General features: G+C 46.7%; 1 protein-coding gene and 1 long non-coding RNA gene across 4 annotated transcripts in view; one reads left to right on the top strand and one right to left on the bottom strand.

The window, feature by feature from the left end:
• Positions 1–2271: 2271 nt before the first annotated feature.
• LOC135254897 (uncharacterized) lies at positions 2272–4580 on the bottom strand. Its single transcript, XR_010329982.1, has 2 exons — positions 4442–4580; positions 2272–3485 (listed from the first exon to the last, which is right to left on the bottom strand). It is a non-coding gene; the product is annotated as an uncharacterized LOC135254897 (long non-coding RNA).
• The window catches only part of znf423 (zinc finger protein 423), a 165086-nt gene continuing 142399 nt past the window's right edge, over positions 4563–27249 (top strand). For 2 of the 3 annotated variants that reach the window (XM_064335484.1, XM_064335481.1), the window contains exon 1: positions 4563–5720. In XM_064335484.1, the coding sequence (XP_064191554.1) occupies positions 5681–5720 (40 nt within the window). In that variant the 5' untranslated portion in view covers positions 4563–5680. The remainder of the gene's footprint in view (positions 5721–27249) is intronic. The other variant, XM_064335483.1, reaches the window with a different exon arrangement.

Below are 27249 nucleotides of genomic sequence, written 5' to 3'. Positions count from 1 at the left end.
GGGTTTATTATTGGGCCACGGATGGCAGGAGCTTCAGTCACAAACACAGCTCAACTGGCTACTGTTTCAATAAAAACGGTGACTAAAGTGACATCTGCATTTAAATAAATGGGAAAGACATAAGCAAATAGGGTCAGAAATTATGGTTGAAAGCGCACATTCGATAACCATGATGCTTTTGCATTAGTGCGATTTGTAAGGAAAAACAGAAGAGCAACTCTTCCTCAGGTGACTGAGAGGGCTCGATCTACACCGGGCGCAAAGCGGCGCCAAGCGCAACGCAAGTGTCTTTGCTAGTTTCAGACCGACGCAGTTGTCATTTTCGCGTCCAGCGCCCACGTGGTTCAAAAAGCAAATGTTCTTGCGCCCATCTGAGCGCACATGGGTTGTGTTGGTCTTAAAATGAGGTGTGGTCAGGCACATTGTTGGCGCATTGCTATCTTGAGGCAGCGGAAAGCGATTGCGCGATTGACCAACAAAAACCTGGTCTTAAGTCAATGGCGCAGTATTTTACTGTTAATTTAAGGGCGCATTATTAAGATACTAATATGCGCCTACATTGGCGACTGCACAACGCGCGATATTTAAAAAAATATACATGTCATAATGGTTAGTCATAATATTGGTAATATAACATTAATATTATATTATATATTAACATAATATTCATAATATAATATTTGGTGGAATCCTGCTATTGCCATAGATGGTCTGCTCGCGCGCTTTCACTTCGCTCACGAGCAGATCCGTTTCCTCTACAGAGAAGCGTTCTTTCCTACTACTTGGCAAATCCGTCATTATAATAGCAATCCGCCAAGGTGCAAGCGCACCTGACTTTTAAAAAGATTGGGAGATGACACTCTGATTGGTTTATTTCATGTTATGCCCAAAACATGCCTATGATTAATTAAGAGACTAAGTACAACCCCTTTGAAACATACGCCTTACTTTGCGCTCAGATTATCCGCCGTTAAACTAGGAAAGGTGGATTTGGATACGCCCTAAATGCGCTTTAAACCGTGCGTTAAAATAGAGCCCAGAATGTCAGTGCAGGACGGGGTCCGCAAGAACAGTCTGTCGACAACTACAGAGATGTTATAGCAGGGTTGCAGTGCTTAAACCCCTCATTACAAAGATGAATGCACATTTTTTCAATGGTGCAAAAACCATAGCCACTGGTCTAGAAATGTTAAAAAAAAGTGATATAATCAGATGAGTCATCCTTTACCATATTCTTGGGTGGGTGAGTGCATGTGTGGCATACACCAAGAGAATGGCACAGGCCTGAATACTTGACCCCTACAGTGAGGTGGCGCTGTTATGCTGTGGGGGGAGGGGGGGCATTTTTCTGCCATGGTTTGGGTCCACTTGTCCCCTTAGAGGTAAGGGTCACTGCAAATCAATACAAAGTTTTTCTGAGTGATTACCTTTATCCTCCGATGAAACATTTCTATCCTGATAGGAGTGGTCTCTTTCAGAATGACAATGCCCCCATCCACGGGGCACGAGGCGTCACTGAATGGTTTAATGAGTATGAAAATGATGTGAATCATATGCTATGATTGCCAATTGAACACCTATGCGAGATTTTGGACCAACACGTTAGGCAGCGCTCTCTACCACCATCATCAAAACACCAAATGATGAAATATCTTTTGGAAGAATGGTGTTCCATCCCTCCAGCTGAGCTCCAGAGACTTGTGGAATCTATGCCAAGGCGCACTGAAGCTATTCTGGCGGCTTGTGGTGGCCCAGCACCTTACTAAGTCACAGATGTGTGTATGTATATATATATATATATATAATGAAAATATTTCAAAACATGAACTTTTTTTTTTTGCTTATGAGAGGGGTCCACTGGATGTCTTTGAGCTTGGGTGGGGATCCCCAGGTCAGAAGTTTGAAACCTCCTATTTAAGAGGAGTAGTTGTGGACTAATATTAAAAAAGGTTGCATGTTTGAATCAAAAATGGCAATGCTGTTACATCCTTCAGCAAGATAATTAACCTGGATTCCTCCAGCAGGGCTACATATTTAGCAGTTGTTACACTGATAATTCATCAAATGTATGTTATAAAAATGTAAGTTATGACAACTGTGTCTACTAAGCTTAATTATGATATATACTCTGTGTGCGTGTGTGTGTGAGAGAGAGAGAGAGTGGAAGTGGAAATTACAGGGAAGAGAAATGTGGCACCAACTAGACCAAACCCAACTATGCAGGCCAGTGCTAACGGTTGAGATGAAAAGGAGAACTCAGGAGGCAAGATATTTTCTCATATATGAAACACACAAAAATTATATTCATTTATTCATTTCTCACATGTATTCAGAATGACACCCGAGGCCACACCAAAAATCCTAAATATACATATTTTGTGCACATCAAGCATGTACATACCGTTATACCGTTAATACGGGACAAAAAGAGTGTCAGCTTTGCAGTATTTAAATCAGTTATGTCTAATTATTTCCTTTAAAAATAGCTTATCTAGGGCAAAACCAATGAGATGTAACATTGTCTGCAGAGGGGGGACCTGGTGGAGCTGGCAAGAGTTCAGCTAAACAGAACAGAGAGATTCTGCTGTAGGCAACATAAATATCACATGAACTCTCTGTGCTCGTCATAGTACAGTGCCGGAGCGTTTAGGCGGCCTTCCGAGGCACGTCTTGTGGTTGCAACGACCTCAAAAATATGAGGTCTAAACACAATCAGAAGAACAAAAAGACAGCCGTCATTGCGAAAGAATGAATAGGATATGCAATATATTCATCTGAAACATATACATATAGGTATATGTTTCGGCGCAATTTAAACAGTTAATGCTAAATGTCTGGGTTTGCGTTACAATGCACTTCCTAAAATTAACATGGTATGGTCTTGCTTATAAATTGTCGATGGCATTTAGATTTTCGCCTCACGAATTTTTATTAATAGAACCTTTTTTGTTCGCACAATCTGACTAATCTATGAATTGGATCACTGATCTCCAAAGTTTTTTTTCTGAGGATCGTGGGCGGGGCGACGGCGGCGAATGTGTCCTTAAAGTCTGTGCACTTCCTCAACAGCGCTAATGCCCGCCTCATTGAGAACAACTCGATGTTCAATGAAAGCAAATCCCGAGCCAAGATGACAGAGGGTGTAATTGCACGCTGTGTGATTTAACAATACAACTTTTTAAGCTATTCATGTCTAGTCTGTCCTTGACCCTTGAAGAGGTTGTAATGCGGGTTATCCACCCCCCTTCTTTTATATATATCTGAAAATATAGGGGCTGCCGTGGGGAGCTTTCGCCCTGCGTGCCAGCAGCCTCTCTCTGGGGCGCCAAAGAAGCGCTTTAAAAGGTCTCCAGGCGCGCGGTCATTTCAGGCGCGGAGTTCAGACGAGCCAAGAGGGGCCCCTTGTCAGCGGGGGCTCAATTTTAAAGGCTGCTCTGTCTCTCGATGGGGGGCGAGGCTCAATCTGCTGGACACCCCGCTGATCCCTTGAACACGGGGAGCCCACCAAGTTATCCATGACAACGCCCGGGCAGCTCGAGCTCGGCCACAGAGCACGGCGCAGAACCATGGAGAACAAAGAGGAATCATTTTATTAAATGTTTTCGTTGGAGGCATCGCTGGTGTTCAACAAAGTAAAAAATAAATAAATAAGACACGTAGGCGACATGAATTGAATTAATGTTTTTCGTAGAAAACTTTACATGTATAAATGGAAATTGTATATGCACACATCACACACATATAGGCTACACACACACACACACACACACAAACGGCTGACCCAAAATTTGGTTACTGTCCAACCCACGTAACATATCGCCTTAAATAAATAACATATGGTCCTGTAACGGTTAATTTACCACGACTGTTTCTTCATAACCACCTGGAAGTGTTCTTCACTCATGCACGCGGCAATTAAAACCAGAATAACGTATACTGGGAAGCATGAGCCAATTGCTTAAACATATCAGAACATGGTATTAAATGACAAACTTCTCAGGAATCTGTGCCTGATGGCATCTTAAAGCTTCCAGCCATGGGCATAGATGGAGTTTACTTTTGCGACGCAAACACATTGTATGACCAGTATACCCCACAGACGCATGACCACGTTCTATTGGTCTGTCCACTTGACTAAATAATTCCACATAATTAATATTAATAATAGCACCAAACAGCGATGAAAGATACAATAAACAGTTGAGTTACACTAACAATGGGTTCGACACATCCGCGCACGTCAAACGCCTTTACTTAAAATATTGTTTCTAGTTTTAGTCTATATTATGCGTCTTCAAGGGGTTGCCTGGCATGAGGTTACGACAATGAAATGCGCTTTTTAAATATTGCTAAGGACAAACACCCCTGATAAAACCTAAAAAGAAAATAAAGACGCAAGAAAACATTGCGCATAGTTTGCCTACAGAACGTATAATCGTACCTCGTCTTTAAATCGTTACATTTTATGAAGCAGTGACTGCTTGCTTTCGTCCCCTCCTTCTGGGAGATGAAGGCAACAAACGACTGATAGGCAGCAAGCGATGGGAAATGGGATGGAAGAGAAAGGAGCTGAAAGCGAATCCAGTCCGTCTTTTTTCTCGCGCGCTGCAGAGTTCCTCGAAGCTCCGTGTTTTGGCCCCGATCCGTGCTCCAAGTTAAGCTGTAGTTTCCATGGCTGACCATGGTTTGGTGCTGTTGGCTCTCTCTGTCTGCTCAGCCCAGGCTGTGCCGAGCTCCCTGCGGGATCAGAGCGCTCCCCCGCCGGGACCCTACTCTCACATCCTCCTGCTGGGACCCGGCTACATTTCCAGCCAAGCCTGGCTTTATTATGTGTGTCTGCACTGCAGCCCCGCCAGCAGTCGGATTGGGAGGCGGAGGGAAGACCAGAGTCAGGACAAAGAAAAAGGGAGAGAGGGGCTAGCGACCGCAAACATTTCTGTTTTGAAGGAAATTAAGAAAAGGGGATAACATAAAAATAAAGTCCCCAAGGGTGAAAATGCTGGGTGAAAAAGCGATGCCAGTGCCACCTTCGCTGAAATAACGGACGGGGAAGGCGGCTCGGTGCAAGTAAGATCAGGGGGAAAAATAATATATACGTAGCCTATAGTTTCGATAACTGCACAGAGAACATCGGAACGTCGGCAACAGCAACGCACAGAAAGAAAAAAGAAGAGGAAAAAACGAGTTCGTTTAAACCGAATTATATAATTGCTTAATTAAGGTAATCAAATTGAGACGCGCCGGCACCCTTTCCCACGGACGATCAGGTGTTATCGTATTGCTGTAATTTTGGCACCCGCCGCTACTTGCAACTCGGATTGTCTATCTGTGAAGCGCTCCACAGCTAGCGACTGTTTGTTAGAGGAACAAAAGAACCGTCTCGTTACGGTCTCAGAAATCGACAAGTTATCCCTCTGAATTCTACAGGTTGAGCTGTAACACCAGAAAAAAGTTGTACTGGGAGAAATCCGGGGATAATTCCGCCCGATATCTTTTCCTCGGCTACTCTATTCAAGTGCCACTGGACAATACTTACATAGACTGAAGTTGCCGCATTGCAACAGGCAAAGAAGTAAAAAAAAAAAAAAAAAACAAGTGTTCGTCTAGGCTACATGATCGCAAATTTGTGAAAAGGGGACATCAATTCCTAAAGGGAGAAAAAGACTACATTAACTCGGCGATGTCTAGACGAAAGCAGGCCAAACCGCGGTCCGTTAAAGGTAAGTCTTTTTTAATGGATAGAAGGGGAAAAAAATCCTCCCGAGTAGCAGCATGACCAATGAGATTTCACGGCTAAATTTGGCGGGTACTGTGAAATTCAAAGATTTAATATCTTCTTTCTGTATTGTAGTTTTCCCCCTCCCCGATTTACAAAGCCTAAAGGATGGTGTGTGACGAGAGAGAGAAAAAAATAAAACTCAGCCGCTTATACCCAATTGGAAACGGCCTGTCCTCTATTATTATTATTGTTGTTGTTGTTGTAATAATAATAACATTTATTGGACAGTGGGCAGTTTTCGAGGATTTTAGATATTTGTTGATATTGTTTTGTACGAAACGCTCAATTTGATTTGTGTGTATGTGTTTGTTTGAGAATACATATTTTTTTTATTCTATCATTTTAAGTCAGGGTTTTTGTTTCTGTCCAGTTGTACGAATTGCATGAAACTATGTAACCTTTAATGCATAAAACTGTTTTTACAATGCATTATCAATACTAGTTTTGCATAGGGGATAATATTAGCAAACGCCATTTGATTACATTGTTCTAATATAACTAAAAGCGAACACGAAAATATCAATTGTATAAGCAATTTAAACAATACGTTTGTAGTGTCGATTAATAGCCTATAGATTGTAAATTGTGTTTAAAATTTCAAATCAAGGTATTGATGGCAACATGCTTGGTTTAAGTCATGTTTTTTAAAAATATATATAGGCTATTAGAAGTCAAATGAGTCGCAAACCTTATTTAGAAGTTAGTCTATTTTCCTCTCCCACACTGCCTACCGGTAAAGGCTACTCACAATACTTCTAGTGCACACATCGCCTACCTTGACGCCTGTCTTGTTCGCCTTGTTATCGTGATCGCACCTTTGCCATCTCACTCACATGTTTTGACGTTTTCACCCGGTAGTTTTCACGGATTGGATCAAAGCTCTGGTATGTGAGTAAACCGGTGTACGTGATTTGACAATATAGGCCTAACCCTCCTATTGCCAACTCTCATCTCCTCTCGTCCCTCTCGGTTACTTTTTATAATGACAGACATTGCAGTTACGGAAGAGGGGCATTTGGCACCTTCGCCTCTATCGAAAGCAGATGGGCATTAGTGCGACCATGTGGTCGTGTATTTAGACCCCCCCCCCCCTCCCTCCACCCCCAATAATAACCTTTTTTGTTCTAATTAACGGCAGCCCCCTCCAACGATTATTTTGCCTTGGTTGCATTTTAATCTCATAAAGACAGCACTGTTGATTTTAATAATATCCGTCCTCTGGTAGGTTTTTAAACGTCTGCTTTATCCCTCCTGATGTTTATCAAATTAATTCGCATGGTAATCGCAACAAAATGTTTTGCTAAATAACATTTTATTGTGTATACCATTGCAAAATAATAACCAGCCTGGACGATATGACGTTATAAACAAGGCCGTGTGGTTTCGTAACCGCAGCCTATGCGACCAAGTGACTCGTTACTGGCAGCATGTCACGACCTTCTCGAGAAGTGCATCTCATTTGCCAGAGACCACATTGCCGTACTGCCTCTGATGTGATTTTATGTCACGATCACAAATATAAGACTTTATCATAGAAATACAAAAACAGTAATCCTTACTTTCTTTTGTAATACCTAATCTTGTAATAATTGATTTACTGGATAAAATTATGAATAATTAGACGTAACCATTTACAGACATATTTTCAACAAGAAATTAACTGGCAATAGAGCTGCTATATTTTTAACATAAATTATAATGTTGGTAATAGTTGGTGACAAAAGGTTATGTTCATGTGATGTGGTGTTTGGTGGGAATGATGTGTGTAAGTAAAATTCTCTGTTGTCGCTCGCCAACACCTAATGCAGACTGACGTGTGGTAAAATTATGGGGAAGAGGCAGAGACGCGTGTGCACAGGGGATGGGGTTTGTTTGAACAGTGTGTTCTGGGTTGTCTTGGCGCACAAAAAGGATACAAAAGTGTGTTTCTTGACTTATGTACTGTAATCAAACATGTTTTATGTTTGTTTTTTGTGCTTTAATTTGATTGGCAAATTTGGGCCTATAAAAACGTTGTTACTTCCAAAACGAGCGCACGCATACATCCCCGTCCATGAATTGATGTAGAATTATGCGCTTCACTGAGTTCGTTAAAGGAACATTTCGACACAGGCCGTTTTAATGACTGGATTTGTCGGAGACTGAGAGAGATCAGTGCTTATCAAAATATTATTTCTGCCAATTAATCCTTTTTTAATGTGCGTGCAGAGGTCTAAGCTGGGGCATTTCTGCTTCATATCTGTACTGGCCCCGTGAGTGTTCCATGCATAATGTAGTAGTGATTATTACTTAATTACACATTAATAAGTCCTCTTCATTTGCAGGACATTAAGAAGGAATGAATGCACAATAGAGGGAGAGCGAGAGATTGCTTATTTGTGTGTGTGTGTGTGTGTGTGTGTGTGCGCGCGTGTGAGAGAGAGAGAGAGTGTGTGTGTGTGTGTGTCTGTGTGCGCGCGTGCGCCCAGGCAAATGGTTTACAGTCAATCAAATCACATTGAACCTTTAACCTGAGGAAAGCGTTTGAGACGGCTGTGCAGGGCTGGTGGAGAGAACCTCAGGAGCTAATGACATCAGTTCCACTCCAACTCCCATATCTTCTCCCCTCATTCCACACCAAGTTCCACTGGTGTTTAAATTACCCACCTCAACCGACCACCCCCATCCCACCTTTCCTGGTGATTGGGGACTGTGGGTATCGGAAAATAATATCTACCATTGACCACCATTTCCACTTCCATTTTTACGTAGCATAAAACAGTAACAGCATGATGTTGCGGCAGCACCCAAACACATAAATACAAGCATTGTCTTGTTGAAAAAAAATAAAATCCTGATTTGATGGGGGGGGAAAGGATGACTGTTAATATTACTGCATATGCAGAACTGTTTACACTGCATTGAAAGTGTATTACAAATCTTGGGAACTGTCCTACTGCCCAAAAAAATAAATAAAAATAAAAATCATTTTTCTGTTTTGCCTCCCTCCAATGTATGAGTATCTTGCAGTGATTGGACAGTGGAACGAAAAACAGAACCCAATCCCTCAATTCTAATGTCTTATTCAAAGGGAAGGTTGGGTGTAATACCGTAGTGATGTTTATTCACACTTTGAGCACACAGCATGTCTGTGTAAATAGAAGCTTCTCCTTGCTGTGAAAGATTCAGAGTTTGGAAAATGGAAGCATTCTAATATGCATTTTATAAAGGCCTTATGAAAGTATGGGGACCCAATTTCTTAGATCCTCTGGTGAGATTTCTTTTGGCTGATTGTTTTGTCCTGTCCTCTAGCATTCAGGCGTAGAATGAGATGTTCTTATTACCACTTTTTATTTATTTTTTGTAAGGTTTATGCTGTTTTGTCGGGCAGTGCTATGCAAACGCTAGGGGATCACCATGAGTTCTCATTTTACAACTGTAAATATGTAGTTACGTGTTACTTTCAAAATGTGTCCTATTCAGTACAACGTCCTGAATTGAGTTTAGCACAGTTAAAGTTGTCCATCATTCTTTTATCGTAGTGGTTTCTACAGCGTGAAAAAAAAAAGCGTATGCTAATTTGAACATTCAGTCTGGACACAGTATGTTTACATACATTTGACCTTGTAGCATTTAATGAGTAAAGCCGGTCTGGTCATTGTAGTTCAGAGGTAACTCAGCGCTGTGCTCCAGAGGCATTCTACTCCCAGGATTTAATCCAGGTTCAGTCAACACGACCTCAGATCACTGTGTGAATACGCTAAAACTGATCTGGGATCAACTCTGCGGTGGGATTAATCTTGTGTACATGCAGTGCCCGTCTGGGACAGCGCGCAGGATGCTGCGGTTGTGGCCGTGCTTCGAGGGCTACGGGCTGCGCAGAGGTCCTGGGCTGTAAATCGCCCTGTCGGCTCGCTCCGTTCGCCCGCTCTGTTTGTCGATCCGCATGCTATAATGATCTGTGAATCTGCACAGCGTGATGCCGGAAAAACAAGCCCTCAACCGGTGTCTCTCCGTTCTGACGTCTGAGAGTTAGTGAGTGTGAGTGACCGTGCGTGTGTGTTGTGCATACCTGTGTGTGTGTGTGTGTGTGTGTGGAAGTGTGTTTGTACATGTGCAAATGTGTGTGTGCGCTTACATGCACGTACGCATACATGCCCGTGTGCGTTTCATTGGATGTGCATGTGTGCGTATGTGCGTGTGCACATGCGTATGTGTAATGTCTTTGTGTATATCTGTGTGTTTGTGTGCGTGTGTGTCTCTCCTCTCCTCTCCTCTCTCTTCCGCTGCTATGTTTTTCCCTGCTGCCGGCTGCTTTTATGGTTAAATGGCGTTTTTATTGTCACTGAGGCTTTGGAGAGGACGGATTCATTGCTCAATGGACTGTTGTAAAGGGGTAAGTGGATTACCACAGGCGCTGGGCTGTGATCAGGGGAGTGGGGCGGACTCGGCCTTCCAGCGGCGGCCCTGGATCAGTTTCAGCCTGCTCGGGGTGCCACATCTGAGCCGGGCTCGGCTGATCCCAGAACAGTGCCTCGGGGTGTAATGGCTCCTGTCTGCAGTGTTTGTATATATTTGCACCTGGGTCTTTTTCCCCCAGTCTGGCTGCAGCGGTGTGTGTAAATCAGAATTAGAGTCGCGTTTAAGAGGACTGTTTTATTGCCGCCTCCTCCTCCCTCAGAGATATCGCTGGTGAGAAGCTATGCCCGGGTTTTCGAAATGCAGATATCTTTATTTACCATCAAGAGCGGGGACGGTAGACCAGTCTGATCAGAGAACCTCAGGGCCGCTGTGCCTGAAAAACTAAACCCAATCCCTCAAGGCCCATGATTAATTAGGAAAATACAGATTTTCAGACCGATCTGATTACAGAGGCTAAGGACTTTGGTAGGGCAGCACTCACGTCAAGAGATTTTGCACTCGTTTACAACGGATAGCTGGAGAGAATGTTCAGCGAGGAAACCAAATGCTAATGACCCCAGTGACATTTCTGGCCCGAAAATCAGCATTTGCTGATTAATCAGGAAAAATCACATTGTGCATGGCATCAAGCCTGGCCTTTAATACTCTTATAGCTGCTGATAAACTGTCCCATGCATAAACAAATTTCTGTCTAAAAAAAAAAAATAAATACCGTCAGTGCAAAATTTACATTTAACTAATTATCTTTCAAGTTGAAGTGGTATTCTGTCCAGATCAGTCTGTTATTATCTAGACAAAATCAGACACATTTGTCTTGAGAAAAGACGCAAAAAGTGTGTGGCAGGAAAATTGGTATTGGATCGATACTGGACGCTTTTGCCAATGCAGTTGTTTGCACATCAATGGAAATTTCACCATAACAATTACCACACCCCAATTCAAAAATTAAAAAAGAAAACTTTACCACATATTTGTTTTTTAAGCTTATTTTTCTGCTGGCTGCAATTGCACCAAAAGAAAGCTTGTGTTTGCATTTGTGTGTGTACGCATGTGTGTGTTCGTACATTTGTGACTGTGTTCATGCGCCCGTCTGTGTGCCTGCATGTGTAGACGTGCGCTTACACACGTGTGTTTGTGTGTGTGAGTGTGTGCGCGCGCGTGAGTGTGTGTGTGTGTGAGTGTAAGTGTGTGTGTGTGTGCGTGCGTGCGTGCGTGCGTGTGTGTGTGTGTGTGTGTGAGAGTGTGTGTGTGCATGCGTGCGTGTGTGTGTGTGTGCGTGCGCGTGTGTGTGTGTGTGTGTGTGTGAGAGAGTGTGTGTGTGCATGCGTGCGTGCGTGAGTGTCTGTGTGTGCGTGTGTGTGTGTGTGCGTGCGTGTGTGGTGTATCGTAAAGCTCGGGCACCAGCGTAGCGCGCTGTGGCGTAATGGCGTGGGTCCACAGCGCTCCTCGGCGAAGGGACGGACCGGGCCGGCTCCCGGTCCGGACCGCGTCTCCGCGCGGGGCTTTCTGCTCCGCCTCCCGGGTCAGTGAATCGTGACCAGATGGGAGCTCCCGCTCAGCGGCCGAGCGGCCCCTCCGCTGCTCTGTCTGCTGCTCCGCACGACCCGCCGCCTCGCGGTCACGCGTGCCGGTTCGCCCGCGCCGTTCCGCGTCGCGTGAGCTCGCGCGCGTGCGCCTGCGTGTGCGCTCGCATGAACGCGTGCGACGCTTCTGGCCCGCGGACGTGTGTAATTGCGTGCCTGTGCGTGAACGTGTGCGATTATGTGCAATTATGCTTCTTCTGTTTGTTTGTGTGTGTGTGTGGGTGGATGGGTGTGTGTATGTGTGTGTGTGTGCGCGCGCGTGCACACGTGTGTGTTTGAGAGTGTGTGTGAGTAATGGGAGATGAACCACAAAATTGTTTTTCAGATGCCTCTTTAAATGACTTTCCATTGTGTGCTCAGCATGAGCAATTCAATTAAACCACTGACAGGACTTTGTTCAGACCAGGAAAAAAAGCACTGCAGATGACTATTTAAGCAGCGCTACCAAATTTTTCTCTCCTCTCTTACCTGCCTTGCTTCTAGATGGCCTGCCATGCCTCGCATGGTTTCAGATGTTAAGGGTGTGTAAATGGATCCTCATTTCACTTGGATAGGTGTGCACACTGGTTCATTACTGTTTTTTCCCATGCGCACAGGGAAATTGACTAAGTTCGAAGTTAACTGTCGTACCTCTTTCTAAGATGGGTTACAGGCAGGACAGGTGTCTCCTCTATTGTCTTGACTCTTTGGCCTTTGTGCAGCCTGGACTTTTGGCTCCACAGTGGCCCCTGCTGGCGAGGAGGCCCCAAGCGAGCGTGCGTGTGTGTGTGCGCGCGCGTGCGTGTGCATGCTTGTGTACCTCCCTGGTGGGCAGTGTTCCTGCCAATGACAACTCCTTATCAGCAGCCTGCCTGGTTGTGTGTGTGGAAGGATCTGTCTTAATGTCTGAGCTCAGTGAGTGCTGTGCCATTGTACCGGCTTAGCAGCAGGGTTTATCAGTACCCTGGACGTACTGGGCCAGAACCGACGCGGGCGCCTAGCATGCCCTGAGCCGCGTTTCCTTTCTAGGGGGAAGGGAGGGGGATGGGGGAGGGGGGTCGCCGTGGTGAATTCTGCTATTAATTCTGTTTTTGTTATCCTCCCGGTCCCAAACTCATCACAGCCCCCCTCCCCCTACCCCCCCCACCTCTCCATGCCCCTAGATGGGTCTGCCAACTAGAGCTCTCTCCTACCCCACCCCCCCCCCCCCCCCCCCACACCCCCTACTGCCCCCGTCTCTGCTTCCCCTCAGTCTCCCGGCTCTGAGTCTCCTTCCTCTGAAACTGATTGCATTGCAGCACCAGGCAGATTAAAATGTGCTGGAACAATGCATGAGGATCTTCTCAAAGCCTCACATCCCTGACTAGCAGCAAAGCAGCACAGCTCGGATGAGAGCGGCTCCAGGGGAACTGCAACTTTTATCCCTGCACTTAAATATCGCTTCTGCTTAAATTTTAATTGTTCTTTATTTAAACTGCTCGCACAAAATATTTCACCATGTCACGTTCTTCCTCGACAAAGTATGCAATTGACCTTTTGGTTCAAAAACCTAACCCCCCCCCCTGTAGGAATGTGTGAGAGAGGTTGACTTTCATTTCATTAACATTGTCTGAATTGGACTGGTTTTTGGGCTGGTCAGTTTTGAACCAGACAAACTCAGTAAATAATGAATCCTGTGAGAACCGGCTATATGAACAATGCATTAGCGTGTGTTGTGAATTTAGGTCTGCTATGGCCAGTGTAATGTAATGTTTATGGTACTGCACTTGTATGACTGATTTGTGCAAGAGGAAGGGATAGGACATGAAAAACAAGGGAGTAAGGGAAATGATTTTTGGGGGGGATGAAGGGAAAGAGAGAGGGAGCTTGAAAGAGATACATGGAATGAAGTGGGAGAGAGGGAATAAGGAAGTAAGGCACGTTCAAAGAAGAAAATAGGGATACTGAGTGACAGAAAGTTGAGATGGATGGAGATGAGGGAGAGGGGGAAGTGGGGATGAGTTAAGAGGACACTGCTGGGGGCAGTGGTTGTGGTGTACTCTGGAGGGGGGGGGTGTAACTGTCTAGTGCCCCCTGAAACTGTGAAGCACTTCTCTGGGCACACCTGCCACAGAAGGAGTGTCCCTGGACTTTCTGGGTGAGTCAGAGCACCAGAGAGGCATTGTTGGCGCAGAGAGACTGGGCACGTTCCCGGAACAACTGGCTGGCACCCATTTTAATGGTTACTGGCAGCTTGTCCCTACCTGAGTGGCCGCTGTGTGTAACCTTGCATTGATGGTGCGTTCTTGTGTTGTTGACCTCTGAATTTGTCATATAGACCAAGTCATAAATACACACTAAACACAGCTCCCAGTTTCATAGATTTACAGTAAGAGATGGGGACAGAGAGGGACAGGCATAACATTGGGGGATGGCCGGTGAATAGCAGAGAGAGAACAGGGGGATGGCCAGTGGAGAACAGAGAGGGAGAACTTTGGGATGACCAGTGGACAGTGCCTATATTTCCAGGCAGACAGACAGTCAGCAGGACCCCCCCCCCCCGGGCAGAGGAGGCCCGGCTGCACTCCAGCAGGGTGGCTGGGCTGTGCGTCTGTCTCTGGGTGTCGGGCCGCTGACCCGCTAGGTCTCTGAGAACCGTACATTAAACATAAGGAGAGGGGCAATTAACTGACTGCCCTGGACTGATGCATATATTTATGGGGCAGCTGCCCCACTGGAAGGCTTTGGGGCTGAAACTCCCCATACCCAGGGAGGGTGTAGGGGCCCGTAACACTAACGTTGGGCCCGGGCCCGACCTTCGGCCTGACCTCTGGAGCCTGGCCTGACCCTTCTGCAAGACACGGGCCCTCCCATTGGTCAGTGGCAGAACTATGGCGAGAGAAGCTTTGCACACACACACACACACACACACACCATGTGTCCCTCCCTTTAGCTCTTTCTCTCAATTAAACACACACACATACACACACACATGTACAAAATCTCTCCAATACACACAAACAAACACACATTTACAAAGTTCCCCTTTCAAACACACAAAAACACAATCTTACTACGTCCATCTCTCTCTCCGTCTGACGCACGCGCTGTCTCACGCCCATGTGCACTCGCAGTGCTGTATTACTGCAGTGGTAGTACTTGACCTATTGATTTCACTGCGCCCAGTAACTTGGTAACAAAGGCGAAACGGGAGGGAGGGAAACATGCTCTGGGTGCCTGCAGGCTGCACTGGCCAGCATTAAGCATAAACAATCCTACGGCCACCGGAGGCGTTCGCATCGCGGCCTTCCTTTAATGAAGATATTCTCCGCAGCAGACGATTCACGTCGCCGTTCACGATCCGCGTTCCCATTTCGAAGGCATAACCAGATCTGACGATTGCGCGAACGTCCGAGCGTTCGACGCGGGTACGAGAGAAAGGGGAACGGCGTAGGCGGGCTAATATTTGTGCGGCGGGAGAGAGAGAGAGAACGCGGCGCGAACGCGCTCGCAAACGACCGAGTCGCACCAAATCGGCGCCGCGCCGACGCCCCGGCCGTCCGAAATGCCGAGTCCCCGCCCGCCCCGTCGGTCGTCGCCCGTCCGCGCGCGGCTCCAATCGATGGCGGGCCCGGCACGCGACGGCGGCTCGAATACCCCGACGCACGTCTGACTCCGGCGTGGCGGCGGGGGCGAATGAGAGATTGCGATGCGTTTCGCGGTTTTTGGAATTGATGTGCGGAGGTGGGAGCTTGTTTCTTTTTTTTCGGTGAAGACGTAGCCGTAAAACCGCTAAGCAATGGGGGATGGTTTTTTTTGTCTAGCTCGAACCCATGGGGGTCGTCCTTGTGAGGTATTGAATACGGCGCAGCCTGACTGGAGACCCAGGACCCGCTAGGCCTTGAATAGCTCCATCGCATGTCTTGTCAGACCCCGGTATAAATTGCTAACATTTTTAGTATCGATAGGGTAAACCTTTTTTTTTGAAGTGATATATTTTTCTCTCTCGGAGGTAAAAGCAGTCGATCGGGGGTGATCTGGATTTTGGAATTGAGTCTCGTTTCCTTGCTTGAACAAACAATCTGTCCCTACTGTTGATGTCTGTTGTGGTCTTTACATGATATGCGTCAGACACCAGCTTTGAGCATGTAATAATATTCCAGTGCAAAACTGCATACTGGGAAAGAAAATGGGTATACAATTTAAATTTAAACTAACTATTTGTGGTCCTAGACGTCATCATGCATTCTTGCAAAATTAAAGCATGACAACAGTGGATTAGAGAAGACTCCACCTCTTATTTTATGCAAACAAATAAATACTGGTGTTTATTTTTATTATTTCATTATGACATTTTTTTTTTTTTTGGGGGGGTGGGGACTTTTTTAAATGTGTAATTGGTGTGTAATTCATTACGCTGAAACAACTAGGCAAAGGCATTTATTTTTTATGGTTTATCTGTGAAATAGGCTATGTGTTTAGTTAACAGCGTGTATATGTATAAAACCCAGCAGCGAAATATGCAGTCAAGTGAAAGGTCTGCTACTGTAATTAACACAATTAGTCTTCCACTGATCGGCAAGGAGATGCTAATTGTCTGAATGAATTAAAAGCTTAAAAGGGTTGTCATTTAAATATTTTTAGCCTCTTGCATCTTGTTACTCAAAATACAACTCGTGTTGTTTTTGTTTTTTTTTAATGAAAGGCTTCAGTTTTTTCCATGTTAATCCATTTCAGTGATGATTGGTAGGTCGGCTACGTTTAAGCATGGCGGGGAAGCTGTGAAAGGTTGACGATTGATTTTCTTAAATAGAAAAGTAAAGTTACAAATGTATTTACTTATGTTTGCGGTCTATTGTATCCCGGGCCGTCAAGAGAACTGTTGTTCGAGAACCTGGGCTGTTGAGAATCCGCGTCTGTGGGAAGCTTACGATTTCTCAGCTGAAAACGGTATTGTTGCAGTTATGCCACGGAATGACATGCTCGCCGGACCTGAGCCTGGCTCAGCATTTGCGCGATCAGTAGGGATGACGACTGGCTTCTTGGGATCAGAGATCAGTTTGGCTACTGACGGCACATAAACCAATCGCATTGGTGTCATTCAATTTTTTAAAAAAGTCAGAATGCATTACTTTCGTTAAAAAAATATCATGAATGTATATTTATTTTAAACTAAGTTCGTGTTCAGACAAAGTTTATGAATAGCATGATACATTCACAATTGAACTTATTTATTCAAATTCGAAGGACAAGTCTGTCAGAACCGTATCAGCTTCTGTGACCAGTGACTCTGCAACCTGAGTTATTATGCAGCTAACGTTATATGTTATGAATTCATTCAAGCAGATTGTGTTGCTTTGTGGCGCGGACGGAAGCGTGGTTGTGTTATCCCCTATTGAAAGCCATTGTAATGCAGCTGCTGACTTGCAATGGCCACGGGTGGTTTTACCCCATTTGAGATTAGCGTCGAAGAAGCCGTTCTCTGTGTTACCATATTGCTGTGATACGGCTCACAGTGTAGCTTTTTGTGCGCTGTCACAGTACCTTTCAAATTGATTTGGGGCGTGAAGCTGTCTCTCTTTACTCCGGCGCTCGATGTCGAGTTGGAACCGCGCATCGAGGTATTTTGCTCTGACGAATTGGTCGCGATTATGCCGCTCTCCTTTAAGCTCGCCCGAAAACTCGGAATGGCTACTCCTTGAAGTTGTAGTCTGGTGATTTTCAGTTGATTCAATTTCACCGTCAAAAGGCGAATACTCCCCGTGGAGCGCGGAATAATAAAACGCGCAAACGGCATGGTTGTTGAAGAAACAATTAAAGTCTCTGTCTGGTTCAGGACTGAAAAAAACATTTGCAACAATGACATTTACAAAGCGTGTGTGCAACTGCGAGATGGTTTCATTTAAAGTCTGGTCACAATAGTTTGTTTCCTTAACACGCGTATATTGCCAGCAGGCTATCTGCGCAGGCATTCCGGTTACTGAAACGCGGTGAGTTAGAGAGAGAAAGTATCCTCACGTTGCTATGGCTTCGAAAGCACTGACTGCAGAGATTGAGAAAGTTGTACTGGCAGAAAATGCAGTCTTGTATGTACACACTTGCGAACGCACACACGCGCACGCTTGCGTGTTATATACAAGGGTATACTCCAAGTGTTCATTGCGCACAGTATTCTGAAACAGGAGCAAGGAGTTTTAAAATGTGAGTGCTTCTATGGAGACAAAGTTTCGATTTTTCTGTTCTGACATCTTTCATGACTGTTGAAAAATTCAGTGTTATTTTAATGGGTTGCTGGTTCAGGACATATCCAGTCAGGATAATTGCAAGCATTTACGTCTGTGTTGTAATATGCCATAGGAGAAAATTCATATGCTTATCATTTGCTGAATTTGCTTCACATGGAACGAATATATTGATCTGTAAAACAAAGATGCTCGATGATGACGAATGGGCAGAGTGCTGGACTATATGAATGTTAATGTGAGTGTGTGTATGTATGTGTCAGCAAGAGTGCGTTTGTGTGTAGATAGGTTGTAGGGGCAGGGATTTTTTTTTTTTTTTACTTTGATTTACAAAAATGGTCATCATCACGTGAGTTTCTCTCCGCAACACGATCGCCCATCCCAATTTCTGTTCGCCTAGCAGTTTCTCTCCAACTGGGGTAAAAACCATTCAATGTCTCATGGACCAACTCACACACACAATAAAATACACAACCCCCCCCCCATTGTGCTTCTTAACCCCTTAACACTGTAAATATGCTCTTTTTGGCCTCATCAAAACTAAACCCGATCACAACATGCATCCTGTAAACCAGTCCCTTTGTGTCTCCATGTCCCTTTCAACTAGACAGCGCAAAACCTGGCAAACAGGCAAAGGTGCACGCGCTCGGATGAACACACTTTCACCTCAGTTTTACCTTGTGTTACGAGGGCGACGGACAGATTGCGGGATCGATATCGGGGGTGGGGCGGGGGCTGTCTCACACGCGAGTTTTGCTAGAGTGGTTTGCAGTGTCCGTGGCAAAAGGTGCAGGAGAGGGTAGGGCCGGAGACGAGCAGGAACCTGACGTAAGATGAATTCTTTTTTTTTTTCTTTTTCTTTTTTTTTTTTGCTTTCCTCCTGTTTCCTCCGTGCTCCTAATAAATGCTTCATGTCCACCCATCAAAAGGCCGGATGGCTTGCGGAAAGGCAGAGAGAGGGCGCGGGGACGCTGCAGAAAGAGAATAGGATATAGTGGGGGGTGGGGGGGGGGGAGATTTTCAGGGGCGCATTCCGTGGGGGGGGCGGGGGGGGGGAGGGGGCAGCTGTCCGTCATTGTTGACGGATCGCTCCTCACAAATGTAGAGGCATCGGCGCGCTGATGAGGAGTACAGGGACGGCCCGGGTCTGGCCCGGGTGGAACTGCCAGGCCGATCAGAGGAGCCCGGCTGCCCCACCAGCTGGCTCCGAAACTGGGCGGGATGGGGTGGGCCCAGGTAACACTCTGCCGCTGTTTGTGTCTGTGTGTGCGTGTGTGTTTGTGTGTGCATGGCTGTGTGCAAGTACGCGCAAGTGGGTGTGTGCGTGAGTGCACGTGTGCGTGCGTGCATGCTCATGGGTGTATGTGTGCGTGAGTGCACGTGTGCGTGCGTGCGTGCTCATGGGTGTATGTGCGTGTGTACGTGTGTGTGTGCGTGAGTGCACGTGTGCGTGCGTGCTCATGGGTGTATGTGTGCGTGAGTGCACGTGTGCGTGTGTGCGTGCTCATGGGTGTATGTGCGTGTGTACGTGTGTGTGTGCGTGAGTGCACATGTGCGTGCGTGCTCATGGGTGTATGCGCGTGTGTACGTGTGTGTGTGCGTGAGTGCACGTGTGCGTGCGTGCGTGCTCATGGGTGTATGCGCGTGTCTACGTGTGTGTGTGCGTGTCTCTGCGCCTGTCTGTCTGAACATCTTCCTCTTAGCGGTTGGATCTAATCTTTGGTGGTGATGCACCGGTCATGTTTTTCCACACACTGACATAAAACACCGCCTCTACTGGCTCGAAAGTAAGGAAAATGGACTGCAGCGAAGGGATTCTCGTCTCATCCTCAGTGCTCTGAGGTGGTTCTTGTCAGAGCTGAAGAGTGGAGACATAGCGCTGGGACTGGCTCTTGATGACGTTATGAGAAAACTATACTTTGCGTGATTAAAAAAAAAAAAGAAGAAAAAAAAAAGAAAAGAATGTCCCCAGCTATCGGGGCCTAAGATTTGTAGTCTAGTTTAATGTGCGCCTTGGGCTGGGTGTCAGAAATGTAGTGATAGTCTCCCGATCTTGTTTGACAACCGTGGTTATGTGAAATGATCTGTGTTTGTGTGTGGGAGAAACACACGTACGCATGAACACCAATTTATACACACAAGAACGCATAGAAACGCACACACGCAGAGAAACGCATATACTGCAGCACACAAAGACACAAGTAAGCCTGTGTGCGCGCACAGAAGCGGTCTCAGAAGTGTAGTGATTTTGGAGTTAATCTGTCCTTCAGCGGGGGGGGGGGGGGGGGGGGGAGGAGGAGGAGGAGAGAACCTCAGCTCTGGGATCAGGGCCTGCTGTAATGCCTAATCGAGTCTGCATCACGCTAAATAATGCCCGAGCGTGAAATTGGAGTCTGAAGTCTAAAAGCAGTCCCCAATCTGTACGACAGGATAAGGCCATTAATGTGATCCCAGCCGCCTCCTCCTCCTCCTCCTCCTCCTCCTCTCCCGGAGACAGCGCTGCCCGGGGTTCTCCTGTTTGCCGTGATGCTGCCGCAAACCTCTGATGCTCCCAGCGTCTGTCGGTCCGCCTGCTAATAGTGGGTTTTGCTGGTGTAGCTTGGGGTGCACTTCCTTTGGGAGAGTCCCCTGAGAGAGTCGAGAGACAAAAAGAGAGAGGGAGACAGAGGCACAGAGGACTCACCCCTGTCAGAACCCTGGTTGCGCAGAACACAGTGGTTTTGATTATTTGAACTAATTCTTTTTTTATTCTGTTATTGCAGTTGTTATTAAGAATAAAATCTAATGATGGTGAGAAATTGCTCATAATAACAATCAAAATGTCAATCATAATCTTCATCAGGATGGTATAATTAAAGTTGTTTGTATATAATAATGACAATAACAATAATAAAAGACTATTTGTAGGGCATCTTTCAAGCAGAGAATCAAGCAACTGAAAGTGCTTCATAGTGGAATAAAAAAAATACAGTACATTAAAAATAGGATCAATTACATGGATAAAATAATCAAAACGGGAAAAAATAGGATGAAATAAGCAATAATTACATTTATTATGTAATTACATATGTATAATTTTAGTTTGCTGAAAGTTTTTGAGGGGTTTCCAGTCAGGACTATGTGGGAAGGGAGAGGAAGTCCGCAAAGTGCGAACCAGAACTCCCATCTCCGGTCCTGTCCCCGTTTGATCGCATCATAATGTCGTGCTGGGGGGGGGGTTGTCATTAGCACGGAGCTCCCCGGAGCATGACGCTAGGATCGCACGCGCTGTCGACGGGAAGCAGTTCCTACCACTTCATCTCTTTCCTGTTGCTTTTCGCTCTCTTTCATAATCTGTCTCTCTCTCTCTCTCTCTCTGTCTTTCTGTCGCCGTCTTGTTTTCTCTCTCTGTCTTTATGTTCTATGTGCCCGCTGCAGGCGTATTGGATCTGTTTTTCCTCTGGCTTCTGACAGGCAGTGTTGGGGTTCGAGGGGGGGGGGGGGGGGATGAAAAACAATGCCGAGTTCTGAACGCGCTTTAATCTTTGACTGCGACGCCTCCCTCTCCCGAACAGAAGGGGGGGAGCGGCTCTGTTTGCGCCCGGGCGCGTGTTAATATATAGACACAAACTTTTAAAGTCGGCGAAGCGGCGCCCGGCGCTAAACGACGCGCTTGCTGCGGGCCGCGGCGCTGCGGGCGCCGAGCGCGAGCGCGCTCGCGTGAAAGACTGAGGTGACACAGATTGAGACGGAAGGTGACAGAAGAGACACGGCACCTAGAGCTCTCTTCAGGAAACGCCTGCTGGCAATAAGAGTGAGAAACATTGCACTTCACTGGCGCGCATGTGTGTGTGGGTGTGTGTGTGTGGGTGTGGGTGTGTGTGGGTGTGTGCGCGGGTGTGTGCGTGTGTGTGTGTGTGTGTGTGTGTGTGCGCGCGCGTGAGAGAGAGGGCATGTGCAACAGACAGCGAGCATGCGAGTCTGTGTTTTAGTCTGCGTGTGCAGGACGTGCTTGTCTGTGACAGTTGGAGTTGAGCGCTCTATGAATGAAGATTCGGTCTGTCTCCCTCCACAGGGGAGAAAAGGAGAATTCTAAATGGGGTGAAAGTGGATACATTTGTGGCACTTGTATGATTGAGTGTGTTGACGGTTTGTGGATGTGTTTGTGTGTGTGTATTTTGTGAGTGTCAGTCTACGTGTGAGTGTACGTGTGCGCACCTGCGTCTGTGTGCGCACGTGTGTGCATGCATGAATGTGTGTCTGTCAGTCAGTACATGTGAGTGTATGCGTGTGTAAAATCCAAGACAAATTTCCCCACGGGGACAATAAAGTATATTGTATTGTATTGTATTGTAAAATGGAGGCTGCATCCTAGCTGCAGGTGTAAACACACACGCCTTTGCTCTAAACATCTAACGTTGCACTACCTCACACCCATTGTAACTACCTGTGCTAATGTAGTCGGTTACAAAATTATGTTCTGGAAACTTTTATTTTATTTACATACATATCGTACTGCTGCACAATCAAATATATTTGGGCCCTTATAATGCATTTTATAAAGGTGAAGCTACAGTAAATAAAAAAAGTTGTGTGTGAGTGAGCGAGCGTATGTGAGTGTGTATATCCCTGCGTGTGTGTGTGTGTGTGAGAGAGAGAGCGTATGTGAGTGTGTATATTCCTGTGTGTGTGTGTGTGTGTGAGAGAGCGCGTATATGAGTGTGTATATATGCATGAGTGTGTGTGTGTGTGTGTGAGAGAGAGAGAGAGAGAGCGTATATGAGTGTGTATATATGCATGAGTGTGTGTGTGTGTGTGAGAGAGAGAGAGCGTATATGAGTGTGTATATATGCATGAGTGTGTGTGTGTGTGTGAGAGAGAGCGTATATGAGTGTGTATATATGCATGAGTGTGTGTGTGTGTATGTGAGAGAGAGCGTGTATATGAGTGTGTATATATGCATGAGTGTGTGTATGTGAGAGAGAGCGTATATGAGTGTGTATATATGCATGAGTGTGTGTGTGTATGTGAGAGAGAGAGAGCGTATATGAGTGTGTATATATGCATGAGTGTGAGTGTGAGTGTGTGTGTGTGTGAGAGAGAGAGCGTATATGAGTGTGTATATATGCATGAGTGTGTGTGTGTGTGAGAGAGAGAGCGTATATGAGTGTGTATATATGCATGAGTGTGTGTGTGTGTATGTGAGAGAGCGTATATGAGTGTGTATATATGCGTGCGTGTGCGTGTGCGTGTGCGTGTGCGTGTGCGTGTGAGTGTGAGTGTGAGTGTGAGTGTGAGTGTGTGTCTTTCTCTGGCGCAGTTCGTTGCGGGGGTTGTGTTCTGTTACACCTGCCAAGCACACCCCGGCTCGCCCGGCCCTGATTGGTCCTCCCGGGCGCTGCGGCCCTGCGTTGGAATGCGGCGCTCTGGCTGCTGCGCTTCCCTCCGTGGCCTTCGCTCACCTCGCGGATGTGACGCATCTGGCCGACACGTTTATTCTTGGAGAGAGAGAGCGAGAGAGCGAAAGAGGGAGAGGGGGTAAAAAAGTCTAACAGTGGTGAAAAAGAATGGAACACAATGCTAAAACAAGGTTTAGAAAAATCCTGAAAAGCTGAAAGAAAACTGGTAGAGCCCAAACAAAACCTTCAAGTGCAGTCAAAAATACTGTATTTATTGGAACTCTTCTGATAGTAAATCATGAACCTTCAGGTGCTGTACAGTCTCAAAAGGCCTTGGCACTTGTTCAGGCTGCACAGTCTAAGCATCACCGGACAGAGCCTCAGTTATCATTAGCCAGCTAGCGCCATTAGCATAGTAAGATTATTAGCCTGCTATGACCATTAGCATAGTATGATCATTAGCCAGCTCAGACCTTAGCCAACAGCGGCTATTTGCTGGGCGTGGGCTTATCCGACACTGACCATTAGCTGATAATACCATTAGCCAATCACGATCATTAGCTGACAAGGGCTTTCATTTCACCAAGGTTCAGCTGCAGTGCTCCTAGCACACGTGCGGGTGGTACAAGTGTAACTTGAAGGGCACGGTTTCTGGTGCCAAACTGGCAAGTAAAAGGGTGTGGGTAGAAATTAGGGATGGTACACCACCCACAAAACCTTTTTCATTGGCACCACACATCACCGACCTCTGGTTGAAACCTTTATAAGTTATTAATAAGAATTGAAGGGGGGGCAGTGAAACCTGGTGGGCTCTGTGCTGCAGTAAACAGACCCCTGCTGTGTTTGTAGGCCCAGGGTGTGCTCCTGAATGTTGGCCGAGGTGCAGCGGGACTCTGCGGACCAGAGAAAGACGCACTTTCTCAACAGGTGCACGGGTCCCTCCAGAGCACCAGTGACCGCAGCCAAAAAGATGCATTCATAACACTGTGCGCACGCACACACACGCGCGCACACACACACACACTCCTAAACGTTGCCCATCCCCTTCGCTCCCTCTCTGTTCCTCAGCCTCATTCCCTCAAAACCTCACACATTGTCTAGGGTCACATTTGTAAATGCTGTGCAGAACAGAGAGCTCTGTGGCTCTCTGGATTTCTGTGTTGCACCGGCCAATGTGTTTTTGTCTTATATGGAATGTTTTTATTTATTAATTATTTTGTTTTTTTGGGGGTGGGGTGGGGGGAGGAGGAGTGTACAGTCTGTACTTGAAACCTTGCGATCCACACGCAAATCGTTAAATGGCTCTTATTGGCTGGGTGAATAAGCTGTCTCTTTGCTGTGGCTTATTAATAGTCTCCGATGAGCGTTGTGAGCGGTGAAACACAGGAAATCCTGGCAAACTCTTTCATCCCCATGCCACATATTTATAATGCAGGAGTTAAACCTGGCAAATGCTGTGCCTCGGTTTCAAACCTGCAGCCTACCGGTTGCATCAGGCTCCTGCCTTACACTGTACTGCGTGAGTCCAGTGCCCCCAGGCCCACCCCAGGGAGGGAGAATCTAGACCCTCTTGAAGAGAGGGAAGGGGGGCTGGTGGTGTTGTAGGATGAGGTCTTTGTTTGCTTGTCTTGTAGGCTGTGCCGTCTCCGCTTTTAAAAATGTCTCCCCTATTAAATGCTTTCCAAGCCAGTAGTGGTTTTCCGCCTTTTATTTTGTTTTATTAATTTTTTTAAAGTGCGTTTCAGCGCAGTGGCATGGTTTCAGTGCTGATAAACGTATTTGGTTAATCAGCTTCTTTCTTCCCCTGACTGTGGTTTTGAGGACAGGCCATTGGAACAGGAGCCTGAGGGGGGTGGAAATGGTGGGGGTTGGGGGGGGGGGGGGGGGATGGCAAAGCACAGATTGGCATCTGTCTTGGCCAATCGTGGCACCGTGCCTTCTTCAGGGACACGGGGAGGCCAGCCAATGGGCTGGCCCCGTGATCCTCTGGTGGGGAGGGGGGGAAGTAGGGGGAGGCGGGCCTTCAGGCCTGCGTCCTGTCCAGCAGGAAATGCCAGAAACGCCCTCTTGGGCTTCGCTCCACAGCCTGATTGGACACAGTGACCCATTTCTGAGATAAGGGATTGTGCAGCTCTCTATCAGTCAGCCTGCGCAGCGCTGCGGATGGAGCGGGGAATTCTCTGCCCTGCCGTTTAGTCCGCTCTGCTGTAGCTGGGGGGGGAGGGGGGGGGCAGGACAATACAGCACTGCTTTCGCTAGTAGTGCGATAGAGCAAAGAGAATGACAGAATGAAGGGAGAGAGAGAGAGAGAAAGGGAGAGAGCTTGCCAAATACTGGCTGGCACTCTGGCCTACTGCCCGCCCTACTCCCCCCCCGTCCCCCCCTTCACTCAGGCCATTTCCTGTCCCTCATAGATTATCTTCCCCCATGGAAATGGCACCCCCAATGCGCAGGCTTTTTCCTGCATCCCAGACATCCGTCTATCTGGGAGTGTATGCGGATCAGCTGGCCAATCGGCACGCTGCTGCAGTGGCTGTGTTCGCTGAGTGTTGTGTCTGTACTGGCTGGCTCTGTGCTGTGTTTCGCTGGATCTGTGCAGTGTCTGTTACAGCACCGTGTTTGTGTCAATTCTGTGCTGTGTTTGTGTTGGTGCTGGACTGTGTGCATTGTCTGTGGTGACGAGGTCTGTGCTTTGACTGTGCTGTCTCTGTGCCAGTTGTCCCACCTCTGTGCTAGCTCTTTCCTGGTTCTGTGCTAGCTCAGTACGACCTCCGTGTTGATTCTCTGCTAGCTTGCTATCTCTGTACTAGCTCTGTGCCAGTTCTGTGCTACCACTCTCTTTCTACCTCTGTGTTGGCTTGTGCTAGCTCTGTACAGTCTCTAAGTCTCACCCTTGCTAAGTCTCATTCCCTCCCTGCCCTCCTCCCAACCCCCTGTAAGTGTGCGCATCAGAGCCGGTGAGCAGGGCCACTCCACAGGGCACAGAGAAGCCAGCACGGGCGAGCTGTGACTTCCCATGGGCCCTGGCAACACGCCACCCGCCCTGCAGAACAGGGACCTGAATCTGGGGACAGCCACGGCCGTGTACCTGTCATCTAGATGGCGGCTAAAAGCCATTAAGCCTTGCCGAACAAGTCAGGCTTTTATCATCCTTAATTACCTGGAAAAAAGAGGAAGTCTTTATTATGCATCCTCTTTCTCTCTCCCTCTCTCCCTCCCTCTCTCTCGCTCTGTGTCCCTTTCTTTCTCTCTGTCTCTCTCTGAGTGTAGAGGGAGACCGGAATGTAGGTTCAGTATTTGAGAAGGAGGGCGAGGAGGGGGCTGTACCATACCTCTTCAGATCAGACTGTAAGGTCACGGGTTCGCTGCCCAGCCTGTTCGTTGTTACATCATAGACATTAAAGCAGAGCCCACTGTTCCTCTCCTGTCTGTTTTCCCTCCTTTACCTCTTTAAGGCAACACCTACAATTAAACATTACACAAGAACAAGGCCCCATATATAATGAGGTCTTTATGGAATGTGTGCCCAGGCATATTGGATGCTACGTTGGCACATAATTGGCCCAAATGTACGTCTTTGCAGCCAACCCCTCTCTATGGTCCGTAAGTGAGGAGCCTAGACGAGCGGAATGGCCTTTTCTTGTCATTACGTATTCTTATGATCCTCTTATAGGGCGCAAGTTGTCTTTTTTTCCCTCGTTTGGAATCTTCAATTATGACTCGAGTCACCACTGTGTATCAGGTCCTCTTCTCCAATGTACTCTCGCCGATGTTTTCCACACTACTGACCGTGCTACAGAAGAGCTAACCCAGACTGATTTTTTTTTTTTTTTAAGATTAATCAGGAAGTACTGATTTTTCTGACTCGAAATGTCACAACCGGGTGGCAGACACATCTTGATGTGTGT

This window comes from Anguilla rostrata, chromosome 5 (genome assembly GCF_018555375.3).
Source record: "Anguilla rostrata isolate EN2019 chromosome 5, ASM1855537v3, whole genome shotgun sequence".
In the NCBI taxonomy this organism is placed as follows: Eukaryota; Metazoa; Chordata; class Actinopteri; order Anguilliformes; family Anguillidae; genus Anguilla; species Anguilla rostrata.
This window is presented reverse-complemented; position numbering and strand designations above follow the sequence as displayed.